Source organism: Cydia splendana, chromosome 15, assembly GCF_910591565.1.
Source record: "Cydia splendana chromosome 15, ilCydSple1.2, whole genome shotgun sequence".
NCBI lineage: Eukaryota > Metazoa > Arthropoda > Insecta > Lepidoptera > Tortricidae > Cydia > Cydia splendana.
In genome coordinates, this window is record NC_085974.1 from 8,623,324 (window position 1) to 8,637,400 (window position 14,077).

Below are 14,077 nucleotides of genomic sequence, written 5' to 3' on the forward strand. Positions count from 1 at the left end.
CGCTACTCGATGCTAGATGTCGACTACGAAAATAATAGTCGTTTTGGTACTAAAACTGATGCATGGAGTGAGCACTCTATGTATTTTTTTCTCTATGGTCTAAACTAAACAATGGACTCGGAGCAGTCACATGACCCGTAGCCAGCTGAAATATTTCCGAATGCCTTCCCGTTGAGTAATACTCACGCCAGTCGTTACTATAAATAATGTGTGTGAATATTGAAGAAGATCATGGTCGTCGTCGCTAATGAATGACAAGCTGTTGACTAATTTTTACATAAACCGGCGACAATAGTTGGGAATTAATATAATTAGATTTCATAAATTAATATATTAATTAATTAATTATAGTGTCGAGGCTCGATATTTGGTACAGTCAACTGTAAAAATATGGGTGTACGAATCATCTCAAAAATATGTTCCATAACTCTTATGTCAGTGAATTGAGAACTATGGGACATATTTTTGAGTAAGTTGTCTACACCCATGTTCTTACAGTTGACTGTACATCATCTAGTTTTTATGATAGATCTTTGAAGGCTTTGATTTTGGATACTCTCGACGAGTTTTCTTTTTCACTAATGGTTTACTAAATGTTTTAAAAAATTTCGGTAGGTACATACCTAATAATTGTAAGTACTCGATTAATTGTGCAAAATAAACAAAATTGACAAACTTTTGTAAACAATAATTAAAGAGGTCAATGCGTAAATAACCATAACGTAAACATAATACTTAGTGACACTTATCAGTCAATACAATGCAGAATGCAGTTTAAAAAATTCATGTATCAAATGCAATAAATCTTTTTTACATTGCAACGTGAACTCAATAATAACTATACATCACACGCATTGTTAGTGTGACGTCAATGCATTATCTAGTAGGGCGATGTCTTGTGACACCTGAATCCTTGCCAATCATTTAATTATGTTAGTGTCTCGTATTGACACGTGAATTCGTGCCTTACAATGTGATCCCGTGATTCAATCATGCTAGTCTCCTATGGTTGCTTTAATTTTGTTGATAAATATGTTGCTATGCGACTATCGCTAATAGATGTCAGTCACACGTCAACGTATATCTTTAATCCTTATATTGGGGTTGGCCGGTCGAAGTTTTTAGCAAATGACGCCATCATAGCTTGCCCTGTCAATCCCTAGCATTGTGTCAAATTTTTGTTTTTTTTAATACCCTGGATGCCAGCCCTTTAAGCCAAATCTCATAGGAAAAGGGGCAAGCTATGATTGCGCCATCTATGCAAACCTTTGACAGTTGCCAACCCCATTTCGGTACCGTCAGCCGGGGTGAATAGGGAAAACATAAAATGTGATTTACCCGACAATTTCTTAAAAAATAACACAAAATGTATTATTCGATTGAAAATAATAGTAGATTCTGTATGATACAATTCGTGTAGGTAGTTATTAAGAAATTGTCAAGTAAATCACATTTTAAGTTTTGTCCCTATTCACCCCAGCCATCCCTGTTCACCCCGGTTGACGGTATTTATTTATACCTTATGCTCGAATAGTCCACACATTTTTTTTACTCGAATAACATGTAAGAAACGATTAATTTCCACTAAGATTAAAACTTCACCGATAAATCTGGATAAACGATATAAAATGTCCGGAGGATAACCTTAGCGTCATACAACGCGGAAATAGAACTCCAGCCAAACGTGTCCATGTCCACAATGTCACGCATTTATGTGAGACTATATTTTTACATGCCAAGATCAACTCTGCAGAAATGCCCGTTCTCAAGAAATTCCTTGTCTTTTTATAGAAAATCCGACGAACGTTTCATGTAAAATGATAACAGTATATTACCCACATTCATAGTATGGACACAGTCTAAACAGTCGTTCCACGAGGGTGACGGGGGGAGGAGGGAAATCATTAATTTGTTGTTTTCTTGAAAATTTGATCAATGCAGGTTGCTGGTCAGTGAACTACGTATAGTTTGAATATGCTGTGAGTGAAATAGGGTTTGTAAATGAATATAGGATAGGTATAATAACTTGATTTCCCTAACACTGGCTTGCATTAAGAAGTTACCTGGTCCCAATGACCTTCGATCCGATCTGTAACTCTCCGTTTTCTCAAGCTTTCCATGGCTTGTCCTATTAAAAATGACATACTTTAACAAAACAGAATTCCACATATCCTTGAAATTTGCTAGACATAGTGGACTGCTGTGGCTTCTTTTTAATGGCTATGCGGTAGAATGAGATAGCAATATCACTTGCTCCCTCTAACGCATAAATGCGTCCCTTGGAGTGGCCGGCGATGGCCCATCGTGTAGCGGAGGCATAATGGTTTTGTTGTCGTATAAGCGCCAGGCTCACTGAGACATATCTTCTTTCTCGTTTTCTCATTGCTGAGGATCGTGACATGTAATTTGTCTCTATTTCATGCGGTCATAAGCCGTATGGACTGCACGGTGCAGACTGCCGCAAGCCGACCTCTTCATAGCGTTCGACCAACTCACACATGCTCCAACTCGAGCACGTTTGCCATTCATTCGGCTTTAAATTCATGTGTTTCTCCCAGGGGCGTATTTTGAAATTTCGCGCCCCGGGCTAATACGTTTCGCCGCACCAGAAGTCAAGGAAGAAAAACAAAATGCAATATGCCTGGGGCGCCATACGGCCCATATGCCGCCCCTGGCGGATTGGCTAATACTGTTAGTATTGATTATTTGATTAGACGGTATGGATTCCATATCGTAACATACCTATCGTTCGCCCAATTTAACCGGGTTCTATGTTTCACTTTTATCGAACTGAAATTTGAGCATTGTCATAGTGACATTAAGTCGAATTTCAACTAAAGTTGGTCAAGCAAATTTTGTCAGTAGAAAAGGGCGCGAAATTGAAATTTTCTATGGGACGATAACCCTTCGCGCCTTCGCGCCTACATTTTTTAAATTTGCCGCCTTTTTCTACTGACAAGATTTGCTTGACCATCTATATGTTAAAAATGTAACATAGAACTTTGTAATATTGAACCAGCGATATTCTAACAATGAACAATAACTAACTTCATGCCATACATGGGCTTTTAACGAACCAATACTAATAAATAATAATTATGTTAAAGATGGATATCACAGTGGTCAGTTGTTCGAGTTCATATTGAGGGATGTGCAATATACTTACGTAAAATATTTTCCGACATCTTCAAATGCAGAATATTCTCATTTTGGAAATAATTACTTCAGTAGACTTTAAGTACCTTATAGTTTTTTGTTCTGAAGAAATATCTAAAACATACCTATTGGGAGTATTTTTTTTATTTATTATATTTGTACGATGTAATTAAATATCTTATTTTTGGTAAGGACTATAGTCACTCGTATACGTAGTATAAGTACACGATATTCTAGCAGACCCTGGGTTCAGAAGTAGAAGCTGAGTGTGCAACTGGGAGAAATGCTAAGATGAGAGTAAAATACGAGTATATACATATTATTACTCGTATATGAACTGTCTAATCTATATGTTTTAAGAGCAATCAATGGCATTGACTTTAATGCAACTCGCTTTCAGCGCTCAAGGTCATTTCACTCAATTATAACTCTATACATTTAAGTGGCGTTCGCCTAATGATTCCAGAAATAACACAGACGCTTCAACATGTCACTGTACCAGCTAAAAATACTCTACTGTCGGCACATTTTTTAACTTGGCAACCGTTTACCTTCCTTTTAACCTTGCGCACCATTACAAGATCAAGTTGCTTGACGCGTTTAATGCGTAATGATGAGCATATCAATAATAATTATTTCACTATAACGTAATTAAAAGTAAAGTTATTGTGTTCAAAAATTGTTTATCTACTGGCACTGACTTCCTGATATACTTGCGGGATATTATTATTGTAAATCTGGATGAGATTGGCTCAGGACCGGGAAGCCGCCCCGGCTTCGCACGGGTAAACCTTAACAAGTTAAATACCTAAACCTTCCACAAGAATCACTCTATTCATAGGTGAAAACCGCATGAAAATCCGTTCAGTAGTTTTTGAATTTCATTCAGACGCGGCGGGGGACTTTGTTTTATAAGGTGTAGTGATAACATTTGAAATATCTTTGTTCTTACTTCCTAGTGTACAGAAGTGCCTCTAATTTAGAGAAAAACATGTTTACATTTTGAACGGATTGGAACGAATTCTTGACATTAATAGAAACCTGACGTTGCATAAGAAAGTAAGCAATGTTCTTTCAAGATCACTTAGATCACAGTTGAATAACCCCATGCATAAAGAAATTATGCGCTAAGTAATGTACTATTCATAATCTAATGAACAGCTTGCCAAAATCGTTTGTATCTATCCCACAACTGACTTTGACCCGTTCGTTGTTCCATTTATCATTGTCTGTGATATCTATTTGTAATATACTGTAACATGTAAGATTAGTTCACACTACAACTCAAAATACAGAGTTACCAGGCCAAACGCATAATGTCATTGGGTTAGCAGAGAATTATTTACATGTTGTATTAGTGAGTCTGTGTAACATTCGGTGTTAGTTTGTTTGGCTGCATTTTTGAGGTCAATGGAAGCGTAAAATGTTTGAAATTTGCAATGGGCAAATGTTGGACGAGGTGAATGGGGTTATAAATAACCCGTTTACAGCTGCATGTTGCGTTAAGGAGATTACAACTGATTAGTTCTGTGTCGTGGGATTCAGGCTAGTGACCTTTTACTTTAACTTTCGTCGTCTAATAAAGTTTCAGCTAGCCATAGTATAATTAAAAGTAGTTTAAGTAATAAATAATATTTTAATGTCAGACATTTTTAACCATCCTTTTCCTTTTGTTTCAGGGTCCAGAAATGGTCCGAGTGTCAAAATTCTACAAAGAAGCAAAAAATGGTCGATATCTCCGTTACCTTCACGAAGATACGCGTACTCTGTACGAAACTTTCCGGCGAGGAGTTAAAGAATCAAGTGAGTGTTTCTACTTTAAGCCTATTTTGGATGTCGTTGATCAATCGTTATCTTTCGACATTTAAATAACTATAGTAAAAAGTTACTACTCTGCATAACGAATACGAGGCTTATAATTTAGCTTCATACATACAATTAGATACACAGTCGTGACTCACTGCCTGCAGCCGTCGCCGCAAAATTCACAATTGCGAAGCAGGGAGTGCCCCAAGGCACAATTCTAGGGCCCACCTCATTTCCCTCCACGTTTCCGCTCGTTAACGATAAATACGATAATACACGTTTATTACAAAATATTGCTAACATGAACCTCATCGGCGAACAGGCTTGGGTACAGTTAAAAGTATTGCTACTGAAGTAGTCGAGCCATTAATGTTTTTGCTATCTTATTGCCTTCGAGCCTTTTTGCGGAAAAAAAATTAAGCGGGTTTGTCCGTGGAATATTCCTTAGCAGTGTTGCATTGAGATGCATTTTTAGATCAACAGGATAATAAATGTACGCGATAATATTTAACATTGTTGCTTTAATGGAGGCAACGGGTTTTATGGCCAGTTTAAGTTAAAAGCTTGTTTAATTTACTCAACAGATAATGGCAACTGTCTCGGTTGGAGGGAAAGTCCAAATAAGCCGTACGTGTGGCAGAACTACAATGAGACCCTGCTGCGAGCGAAAAACTTTGGATCAGGACTATTATGTCAAGGTCTTACACCGGGGCAAAACACATTTATAGGTGAGATATTTTTTCTGGACATTTTGCTCCATGGAATCAAGCCAACAACCAACAGATAGCCTTCTTGGATATTAAAGTCATATCAATTCATGTGGAGTTTAATTTTTTTGTCGTTAAGTGATATAATTATGCTTTTAGATGTTACGTTATATAATTTCCTTACTGACCATATTTGGATAAATGTTTTTTTTTTCAGGTATATACTCACAGAATTGTCCAGAATGGATCATGACAGAACAAGGTGCCTATTGTTATTCAATGGTCATAGTGCCACTGTACGACACGTTAGGAGCCAACGCATGTGCCTTTATTGTTAATCAGAGTAAGTATTTACAAAATACATTACATACTTATTGTCGAATCCTTCAATTCTTTTCATTAAAATAGAGATTTGAATGTTAACCGGATAATTTATGTCGTTACAGGTTCAATCAAAAGTCTCAATTTCAATGATTTCTTCCGCGTAAATAGTACAAGTGTTAATTAGGGTATCGATAAACAAGTAACTGAAAATACGTGTTTTCAATTTTGTCTACAACAATAATTAAATATTTCCAGCTGACATGTCGCTCGTCGTTTGCGAAGACGACAAGAAAGCGAACCTGCTGCTCGACCAGGCGCCGCGGTGCCTGCGGAAGCTTATCACCATCAAGGAGGTGTCGCCCTCTACGCACCAGCGCGCCAAGAGCCGCGGCGTGGAGATCATCAAGTTCAGCGACGTCGAGTTCCAGGGGGCTCAGAAGGATCACCCGTGTGTCGTAAGTGATTTATCTAATCCCCACTAATATTGTAATTGCGAAGGTACCTAACTCTGTCTGCCTTTATGTTTGTTACCTCTTCATTTTTAAACCGCTGAACCTAATAAATATGATGAAATTCGGTATGGAGATAGTTTGAGGCATCCCACGCTGACGAAGTTGCGGACAGAAGCGGGTATGGCTACAAGTTTTTAATGCTGTACTTGCCTTGTCTTGCTTAGCAGTCAAGTTTGGCTAATTTAACCAAACTTGCAAATATAAAAATTAAAGTTTCTTGCTTGTGTATAAAGATCAGAACAACCCCTAGCTAGACCCTAGAATGAAACCAAGCTTTCTACTTTACTTGGCTTCATAACTCACAGGCTAGCACATATTTAGATGCTTTAAAAATATTTTTTGTTGTCCTCTTGTGTGCTATAAAAGCTAAAGGTATCGAAAGCATCATAAAAAGAAAATATTCTGACGATCTACGTTTCTGGCAGATGGCTGGGAATTAAAGAATTGTGTCTAGTCTCGTACAGTCAGCTGCAGAGAAAAGGTACCACCCCTGCATACAAACTTCTATGTAGCGGTGGTACCTTTTCTCTGCAGCTGACTGTACATTCCCAGACAGAAAAAGAAATGAAACATTCAATTCTCCATTTCTTTACTCCAAAGCTAACAATGGATTGGCATTCCTAGAAACCTACCGCGGCTATATTTTTCAACGTAAATAATTTAAACTGTTTGTTAGAAACGACTTAGTAATAGAATAGATTCGGGTTTGAAGAAATACTTTGGTAAGTTTTCAAACTTTGTGCGCGATTTAAAACCAGAACGGGTAGAAATTAAGGCCTTGTTGGGTAAAGGCCTTAATTTCTACCCGTTCTGGTTTTAAATTTCTTTTGGGCCCAAAAACCTGTATTTGACAATAGATATTCTTTTTCCAGCCGCCGAAACCTGAGAGCCTCTGCACGATTTGCTACACGTCCGGCACGACGGGCATGCCCAAGGGCGTGATGCTGACCCACGAGAACGTGGTAGCGTCCATGTGCAGCGTCATTATGCAGCTCGGCGAGCACCGGCCCGCCAAGACCGATGTCATGATCTCCTTTCTGCCGCTCGCGCATATGCTGGAGCGATGCTGTGAGGTGAGTCATTGCTCAGATTGTTTTTCAAGGCACCATTAAATAAGGCTCCTACTTATGCATTGAAAAAAAAAAGTAGCAGTAAGTATACTGGTAAGCAATAAGTATTCGGTCATTCGGAAAATTATACGGAGAAATTACTTTCTGACCTGATTAGAAATTGAAAATCGTCGAGAGGAAAATTACAATACATAGTTGTCAATCATCGTGTATGCAATTGCGAATGGGCGGCTAACGCATAGTGCTATAAATAAATACCTATCATTGTTCAAGTTCAGCAAATCGTATATGAACCGTAACCGTGACTCTTGGCAGTTTCTCAACATTTGCTTTTCAAGGTTTGCATTAAGCTGTCATCTAATTAGTGTTTATTAATCAGTAGTGGTTACTAATCATAAACCATTTATTTGAAACTACGTCAACAAACATTCCTACCTTGAAGACAGTTATGTAAAAGAAGACATGAATTTAATTCAATCTTTGGTTTTAAATTTTCTCTTTTGAGAAATTATAGCGAACGGTCGATATTGAAAAGGAACGATCAAAGAGTGCGTACAGCTTTATTGTTATTGAATAGCGTTTGATAAGTTACCTGCACCATGTCTATTTTATGGCAAGATTTGATAGTTTTGAAAGCATTTTTTTAAACCGATAACTTTTCAACACAAAACTAACCTTGACTATGAAAGCTTTAATCCAAACATCAAACATCAACATTTATTCAGCAAATAGGCCACAAGGGCACTTTTACACGTCAACATTGAATTTACATACAAGCAAAAATAATAACATCAACAATTTTATAAAATAAAACTAACAATTCAATCTAACGTATTACAATTACTAAGAGATGTATATGGTCTCTTAATGTCGAATTACATACAAAATACAGATACAAAACACAAAAAAAATCTATGATATTTAGAGGTGTAAATGTCTCTAGGTGTCAGAACTATAAGATTATATAGTTTAGAGAGAAGAGAATTAATGACATTTGTTATAAAACTTATAAACGGTACTTACCACCAAGACCAAGACCAAGGTCTCACGCTCACGTGTATTCTGAGATTAAGTAGGCACCTAACTCGTAGAGTACCTAGATAGAGTAGGGGTTAGGGAACCCAATGATCTGTAAATGGCGGCTAACACAATAAATGCAGTTCTTCCAGTTTCTCAAAAATATATTCATAGACTGATCAAAACATGCCTTGTCTATGTAACTAAAGTGTGTAAACTCTCGTTTCAGAATGCTCTATACATGGTAGGAGGAGCGGTTGGCTTCTACAGCGGCGACATCAGGCGGCTCGCCGACGACCTGCAGTGCCTGAAGCCCACGATGATGCCCGCGGTGCCGCGGCTCCTCAACCGCCTGTACGACAAGGCCCAGTCCGAGATCTCCAGCTCCAAGATCAAGAAGCTGCTCTTCAACATGGCTTTGTCTGCGAAGGAATCAGAGTTGAAGAGGTATTACAGTCTGCTAATGCTTTATGATATAAATGGAAGAACGGTCGATGTCCACAGTGGTAACATATTAGGGTAATCTTCTACATGGCTTTGTCTGGGAAGGATTCAGAGTTGAAGAGGTAAGGGAAGTCTGTAAATGCTTTATACATATGCATGGTAGGAACAGAGGTATTTACACCGCTTTCATAGATGAGCGACGATCTCAGACAACTGCTGATCAATGTAGAAGCCCACAAAGCTTGAAGTCTTTGGATCTTATTCTTTGAGTAAACATTTCTATTATAATCTCCTCTTCTTCTTCTACCTAGCGTTATCCCGGCCTTTGCCAGGGTCCGCTTTCCTACTTGCTTTCCTCCACTTTGCGCGATCCTCGGGGCGTCGTCTCGTGTGAGCCCGAGCCCGTTCACGCTCATATCTGCTTTTACGACATCGAGCCATCGCTTTTTTGGTCTGCCTTGGGGTCGGGGGCCGTCAAGGGCTAGGTTAAGGCATATGTTTCCTACGTAGTCAGCTGGCCTGCGACAAACGTGGCCGAACCACCGGAGGCGACAGGTTTCTATTATAATGTCAGCTGTAAATTGCTTCCTTTACCTATCGTTCCGGAAAGCCGCTCTCTGTCTTTAAAATCTCAACTTCATTGTTATTGATATGACCTTCACACGACTCACAGTAAATCTCGCGCGATCGTATTATAACACAATCGGAATATCGCTCCTGGATGCATCAACAACCTTGCTGATCCACAATTGTTCGTTCCCAGGGGCATCATTCGCGGGGACTCCATCTGGGACAAGCTGGTGTTCCGCAAGGTGCGCGAGGGCATGGGCGGGCGGCTGCGCATCATGGTGGTGGGCTCGGCGCCGCTCGCCGGCAACGTGCTCACCTTCGCGCGCTGTGCCCTAGGCTGCCTGGTAACAAACATTATTATTTTCTTCAGCTCTACTCCTCGAGCTGACCGACTGCCTAACTATTAGCTATCTCAAAACTTTTCAGTTAATTTTGAAACCGACCACCACTTGTTAAAGAATTTCGGTCGAAGAATTTGATTTCTATGCGACTTCGTAATAACGTGCCTTGTCACAGTGACATTAATATGAAATGCGCCATGTTATCACAGTACCAACGAAGTGGCACAGAAACCGAATGCCTTGACTGCATATCACGTCATCGCGTTACATCTTTCATGTACTTAACCTTAATATTTTTATGTAATTGTACACTTCACTAAAAGCTTGAAGCGACCTGCGTGCTAAGTGATATTTTTATACCTACATTAACGTCAGTTTGAATTCATCATTAGACAGCTTCTTGCTACAATACGTCTGTTGTTTAATATTTTTACACATTAACGTCAGACGGCATAAAATGCCACTTCCTCCACTACCCACTCATTTACAGTCAAGAATAAAACGTGTATGTTTTAATACAGTTACCTACATACGTACCCTTACATAAAGCTCATGACATTACTCTTCATTCTTATATTCCATCTTTTATGATGGAAAATTTTAATGAATACGTTCAAGATGCATATAGACAAAAATAGTAACATCGGTCTTGGGGTAGATATTCTAGCTCTAGATAGTGCTTTTGAAAACTTTAAATTGTAAATTGAAACTTACATTACCTACTGATTATCCAGATACCAGTAATATTACCAAATAGTTGGTTATTATGGACCAGATTTTGCGATCAATATTATTTTCATGATATACGAATATTTGAGTACATACATAAATAAGGTCATGCGGTTTATATTAAGGAAAACTACCGGAGTTCTCAACGCCCGTGGTCATGAAGACGCTAAAATAAACATTACTTTAGTATATCCGGAATATCTTTACAGTCATAATATTTTGAATCACGAGTAATATCTACTTATCTAAGAATAGATAATCCGGCAATAAATATATACCGTCTTTACTCTGATCTTGAAACCTACTCGTTGTGAATCAACTTGACTTTGAAAGCATTCCATCTAATTCATAGTGGCGTAGTATAAACGTTTCTCGTGATACATGCTGTGAAACAGGTACTCTATCTACATAAGAATTTTTATAGCTCTCTTTGTTGAGTTCAGTATATACCAGAACCAAATGCTACTGCGAACTAGTTGGAAAATAGAGTCTCTTTGTATTACACAACGTCTTCAATAATACAATGTACTCGTAATGTATCAAGACTCGTGGTGAAAAGTTGATGTAGACTGGGACAACTGAAAAAGAGATTTATTTGTATAGCTAAATTATTGTGATCTTAAGTGATTCGGATACTTCGTACTGCTCGTCTTTGACGTATGGTCAAAGGCGCCTATGGTTTCAAAAGTATGCATATACAAGACAAAGTTACGTTGGGCTCATAATGATCGGGTGGCTAAGGGGTTATGGCGTCAGCCACGAAACCTGAAGACTTCCGTTGGAATCCGGCTATTAGAAGCCTTTTTTGTAATTGAGTTTATAACACTTATCATTGTTTTTCAGATCGTGGAAGGCTACGGTCAGACGGAATGCACCGCGCCGGTGACTCTAACCGTTCAGGGCGATCACGTGCCTGAACATGTCGGGCCTCCCGTCGCTTGTAACAAAGTGAAGGTAAATTAGATTGACTTATTTTTAAATAAATTGATCTGTTGTTTGGTGCAGCTAGACCATAGTGAACAGAAATACACAATGTCACTGGTAGAATACTCGTGACCTCATGATGCTCCCCAAAAACGGCAGAGAGGGTAACGCCGCCGCAGGGGAAGTTAGTGGGTATTCTCCTCCCCTCCCTCTGCGTAACAGAGGTAATACTGGAGGAGCGAGTCCCACATACCACCCCATCCCCAACGGGCCTTCGCAGCCCGGGGGTGAGATACTGGTAAATGTACCCCTGCGAGAAAAAAAAGGCAATATAGTGGCCCGGCCAACGAAAGAAAAGTCTTCTAGAAATCGATTTTCGCTCATGTCGTCTCGGATATGCATGAATATGGTATCGACGCATTCAGTGTAATGCCCTGAATACAAATATATGAGATGACAAGCGCGAAAGTGGTGGGGGTAGTTGCTGTGACGTCATAAAGTCGGCAGTACAAACTTTTTTTTTATTTTCTTATAAACATACCATGTGCGGTACCCAATGAAAGGGTTTTGTGAGTAGATTACAAATATATAACAGACTATAATATTAACAATACTTGGTTTAACTAATTATTAGAAAACGTTCAAAAATTTCACAATCCACAGTTGACTTCTAACTGCTTTCAATTGAAAATGGCTGAATGGATCCGTCCAAAATACATACCAAGTGACTGTGAATATCTTCTACATAATGTTAAAAAATAATTAACCAGATATATATATCAGAAAATAAGAAAAGTACATCAAGTTGAAAAAAGTATAATTTTCTGTTACATTAAACTGCAACTATTATTAAAACAAACAAAAGACCCGACAGTTTGACATATATTTTTGAAATGGTATTTTTACTAGCTTTCATTTGGTACCCATATTGCTATAGTAAGGAAAAAAAACATTCCCCCCTCCATTTTTATATTAGCGGGCGCCATTCTCAAAATGTATGTAGCCTATGTCACTACCACAATTCTGACGAATTCAACCACACCTCATATGTCAAAAATGGCGCCGGCTAAATAAAAAAATGGAGGGGGGGGGGTATTGTGTTTTTTTCTTACTATAGCAATATGGGTACCAAATGAAAGCTAGTGAAAAGACCATTTCAAAAATATATGTAAACAGTCGGGTTTTTTGTTTGTTTTAATAATAGTGGCAGTTTAATGTAACAGATAATTATACTTTTTCAACTTGATGTACTTTTCTTATTTTTTGATATATCTGGTTAATTATTTTTTAACGTTATATAAAGAATATTTACAGTCATTTGGTATGTATTTTAGACTAATCCATTCAGCCATTTTCAATTTAGAGCACTTGAAAGTCAACAGTGGATTGTGAAATTTTTGAACGTTTTCTAATAATTTGTTAGACCAAGTATTGAAAATGTTACAGTATGTTATATATTTGTGATCTACTCACAAAGCCCTTTCATTTGGTACCCCACATGGTATGTTTACAAGAAATTAAAAAAAAAGTTTGTACTGCAGACTTTATGACGCCACAGCAACTACCCCCACCACTTTCGCGCTTGTCATCTCATATATTTGTGTTCAGGGCATTACACTGAATGCATCGATACCATATTCACCCATATCCGAGACGACATGAACGAAACCTAACCTAAAACCTGAAATTACAGCCCGCTAATAAGGTGCATGTAGGGAAATATCGTGAAGAAAACTCGAATTTACCATAACCACTCACATGCTTGATATTTTTCAGTGACCTCTATTATTATAATAATAAATAGGTGACAGCTGGTAGCTACAGTTACCAAAAGCAAGTGAGTGGTTAACAGAACAGTTTCCAGAAAAAGAAGCCTGTCTATAGTAGCAAGTTGCGGCAAAGATTCGGGCGTTTCATTTGAGATCCGATCACTTAATATATATATGTAAGTGCGATATGAGCGAAATAACCTTGAAATAAGAGATGTTTTACTCGTAACAAAACAGCAATTGGCTGTTGCCGTACTGTTGTTGATGGAAAGAATAATCCACTTATAATTCATCAGGTTTTCCTTAAATGTTTACAGGTTTTTTCCAAAAAAAGTATAAGTACTCTTATCGCGACGTGTGATCTAACCTTATTATTATTTACAGCTTGTGGACGTGCCCGAAATGGAGTACTACGCGGCGCAGGGGCACGGCGAGGTGTGCGTGCAGGGCGCCAACGTATTCAAGGGCTACTTCAAGGAGCCCGAGAAGACCGGCGAGGTCATCGACCACGACGGCTGGCACCACACCGGCGACATCGGCAAGTGGCTGCCGGTGAGTCACTCCACTTTGTATGGCATCTAGCTTGTGGACGCTCTTAAGGTGGAGTTACTATATATACCTAAGAGGTGTTAAAGCGTTCGAGGACCTTGTAGCTTACGATTTATGTCCATTGGCTACGATATTTCGAAACAGACTTAAACGCATTCT

At 38.6% G+C, this 14,077-nt stretch overlaps 1 protein-coding gene across 5 annotated transcripts in view; it reads left to right on the top strand.

The window, feature by feature from the left end:
• LOC134797527 (long-chain-fatty-acid--CoA ligase 1) overlaps window positions 1-14,077 on the top strand; it is a 71,703-nt gene that overhangs the window by 53,592 nt on the left and 4,034 nt on the right. For all 5 annotated transcript variants that reach the window (XM_063769800.1, XM_063769797.1, XM_063769798.1 and 2 more), the window contains 9 exons: window positions 4,836-4,959; window positions 5,547-5,690; window positions 5,887-6,012; window positions 6,249-6,448; window positions 7,378-7,578; window positions 8,822-9,039; window positions 9,800-9,950; window positions 11,520-11,630; window positions 13,754-13,921. In XM_063769800.1, the coding sequence (XP_063625870.1) occupies window positions 4,836-4,959; window positions 5,547-5,690; window positions 5,887-6,012; window positions 6,249-6,448; window positions 7,378-7,578; window positions 8,822-9,039; window positions 9,800-9,950; window positions 11,520-11,630; window positions 13,754-13,921 (1,443 nt within the window). The remainder of the gene's footprint in view (window positions 1-4,835; window positions 4,960-5,546; window positions 5,691-5,886; window positions 6,013-6,248; window positions 6,449-7,377; window positions 7,579-8,821; window positions 9,040-9,799; window positions 9,951-11,519; window positions 11,631-13,753; window positions 13,922-14,077) is intronic.